The sequence below is a fragment of the Pelophylax lessonae genome, assembly GCF_965119305.1.
Source record: "Pelophylax lessonae genome assembly, chromosome: 6".
Lineage (NCBI taxonomy): Eukaryota > Metazoa > Chordata > Amphibia > Anura > Ranidae > Pelophylax > Pelophylax lessonae.
The window spans coordinates 16,005,294-16,008,644 of NC_138773.1; the positions used below are offsets into that span (position 1 = coordinate 16,005,294).

Consider the following 3,351-nt stretch of genomic DNA (forward strand, 5'->3'; position numbering starts at 1 on the left):
TCCCCTCCTGCTGCTGTAGTTTCATTTAAAGTTTCATATTCTGTCTACAGTCTGTTTAATAATCCTGTGTGCCCGTGTCTGTGTCTGTGTTTTATAAAAATAAGCCGTTCTTTACAAGTTTTCAGAGCGCACTCGCCCCTCACGTGACCCACCACCTCTCTCCTCCTCCTCCCCTCCTGACTGACATCAGTGAGGAATCCTCGGCCCCGCCCACTGCAGGCAGCTGTCAGACGGGGAGAGAAGAGAGATGATGGGTCACAAGAGTGGCACTCGGCCCTCTGAAAACTGGTAAAGAACGGCTTATTTTTTTAAAAACACATACACAGGGGCACGCAGGATTATTAAATAGACCAGACAGGATGGTATAAAGTGGCTTAACAACCACTTCAAAGGGGAAGTTGAGATTGCCCCTACCTGCGGGCGCCCATGTTTCTAAGGGTTATACAATTTTTATTTATTATATAAGGTTTCCAATATACAGTAAAACCTTGGATTGTGGGCATAATTCATTCCAGAAACATGCTTGTAATTCAAAGCACTCTTATATCAAAGTGAATTTCCCCATAATAAATAATGGAAACTCAGTTGATTCGTTCCACAACCATTTATTCATAAATGCTTCAGTTTATAGTTCATATAAAAAGATTATAGCGATGTGATTGGTTGTGTAACCATAAAATGTCCAACCACAAATGGCGCCTCCACAAGGGGATTAGAAGCAAAATCCAGCAGGAGCTACAGAGTATCAAAGAGAAGATAGGAGCTGCAGCATGGTCCTATGCAAAACCTTACAAAATTCACATAAATACATATTTATGTTCTTTTTAATCCTTTTTTTTTTCAGGACTTTTAAATTATAGGCAGAACATTAAAATTCAACTAAAATCGAATTTTTTTTTTTTTGCTGAATATCTTGGTGTGAATGATCCTCTACAGTCAAGCGAACAGTGTCTTCTACAATGCAATGCCTTCCTAAACCCTCCCATTATCGCTCCTTCTCTTGGTGAAATCTTTGGTTATGATGGGAAATCAAACTTCTCAGTCTGAATTAATTTTGCTTGGCCTTTCAGACCTCACAGATTCTCAGATCCCGATATTCCTTCTGATCCTCCTCGTCTATGTGTCCACACTGGCTGGGAATCTTCTCATCATTTCCCTGGTTGTCTCACACTCCCACCTGCAGACCCCCATGTACTTTTTCCTGGGAAACCTCTCAGTTTTAGACATCTTTAATTCCACAATTTCTACATCTCATTTGTCTTTTGACATCTTTACTGGAAACAGGCTGATTTTATACCCAAACTGTATCACCCAGGTCTTCTTCTTCACCTGGTTTCTCAGCACTGAGTCCTTTATACTTGAGATAATGTCCTATGATCGCTATGTTGCCATCTGTCATCCTTTGCGTTATACAACCATGATAAACTTTAACGTGTGTGTTCAGGTAGCGTTCTTCTTTTGGGTCTTCAGATTTGTCTGTTCCTTGTTGCACACACTTTGTGCACTAAGACTGGCCTTCCCTGATCCAACCATCATCCCAAGCTTGTTCTGTGAATTATATCAACTGATTCAACTGTCATGTTCTGACACATCCCTCAATTACTTTATTTTATTATTTGATGTTGCAAGTTTTGCAGTCACTGGCTTTTTTATTACTTTCTTTTCCTATGTCTACATATTCAAAACCATCCTGAAAATTAAATTGAAGGAAGGAAGACGAAAAGCTTACTCCACCTGCAGTTCCCACCTCACGGTGGTATTCATCTTTTATGGGACTGCTTTTTTCAACTACTTTCACCCCAAAACTAAGGATTTTGTGATAGCCAGATTAACGTCTGTGTTTTATACAGTTCTCACCCCTCTTCTAAACCCGATTATATACAGCCTACGAAATAGTGAACTGAAAGGAGCTCTTCAGAAAACTCTATCAAGAATAGACTCCAGACTATGAACTGCCACCAAAGAAGATCTGCCTGATAAAACAGTTTTTATGGGGTGTTATTTTAGATAGATGAGATTTATAATTCAAGTAAATACTTTTTGTAAAGTGTATGTTATCCTAAATGTTAATATTTGAGATGTGCGACCAGTGGTAGCCCATCCATTGGGGGCGTAGGGGCGCTGCCTCCCCATCCATGCTTCCGGCCACTTAATCTACATGCAGGGCGCTGGACGTATGGATTCCAATGTTTTTTTTTTTGAAGCAGGTGATTAGAGCCAGAGGTTCTAATAGGCTTCAAAAATGGGTGGGCTCAGGGTGCAGTACCCAGTTGTGTGACAATAGCGAATGAATATTCGCTAGTATCCCACTTATTCTCCTCCCAGCCAATCAGGAAGCGGGTCCTGAGACCCGTTTCCCCCGATTGGCCAAAAGGAGAGGCCATGCTATTGTCCAAGGAGGAGGAGGAGGGGACGCAGGGGAAGCCGCTGCCTGCCTTCCACGTCAGTCCAGGGTGAATGAGCCGGAGACAGGGGGGGTTGGTATGGTGTGAGCTGGTGTGGTCCGGGGGGGGGGGTATGGTGTGGTCCGCCTGCCCCCCCCCCCCCGGCCCATGGAGCACCAGCCACCACTTTCTGCAACTGTGTTATTATAAACTAGCTATTTCCTCCTATCTGAATAGTTACCTAATCCCATGAGCGATCGAGCACTGTGTCTGGCTGTAGGCTTCTCTCCCCTCTCTTCTTCTTCTCACAGACACTCATGCAGCAGCTGGAGCCATTGGATGACCAATGTTGTAAGAAGGGATCAAGGGATGGGGCCAAGCCACTCTATCTGTGTCAATGGACACAGGCAGGGAGACTCACGAGCAAGCCCACATGTATGCCCCCGAAGCAAGTGGCTTGCTTCGGGGGCACACAGAAGAGAAGGAGCCTGGGGCACTGGCGGAGGACCCCAAAAGGAAGAGATTGAGGCTGCTAAGTGCAAAACCAATTGCACAGAAGAGGTAAGTATGACATGTTTGTTATTTTAATAAAAAATAATTGAGGCTTTGCAATCACTTTAACTTTCCTGATGATCCTGCCAACCCCCCTGATTTCCTATTTTAACATGATCATGCCAGGAATAGAAGCATGCCTGATTCTTATAGCTGCTGGGTTCTCCTCCAAGAGATTTGCCCCAGTTGGGAGGGTGGGATTTATAACAGATAGCAGGTAGGCAAAGGCTAACCAAAGAACAGATTGTGTCTCAGCTTGGGCTTATGTGTGGGAATAGTTAGTAGTGTAGTAAGGTGTTTCTTGTGCAGAAAGGGTTTTGTGCTAGGGAGGAGGTATTATTGAGTTGGTATGGATATGTGAAGTGAGCTAAACATGGTTTTCATGCTGCAGGAAAGAATGTGTGTGTGATGGTGG

At 43.7% G+C, this 3,351-nt stretch overlaps 1 protein-coding gene across 1 annotated transcript; it reads left to right on the forward strand.

Annotated features, from left to right (window-relative positions):
• Nucleotides 1–1,021: 1,021 nt before the first annotated feature.
• Nucleotides 1,022–1,951, forward strand: LOC309558447 (olfactory receptor 5B12-like; the record flags this gene model as incomplete). The annotated part of the gene is made up of 1 exon (XM_082261520.1): nucleotides 1,022–1,951. The coding sequence occupies one exon, from the start codon at nucleotides 1,022–1,024 to the stop codon at nucleotides 1,949–1,951; it is 930 nt and encodes a 309-aa protein (XP_082117646.1).
• Nucleotides 1,952–3,351: the final 1,400 nt, after the last annotated feature.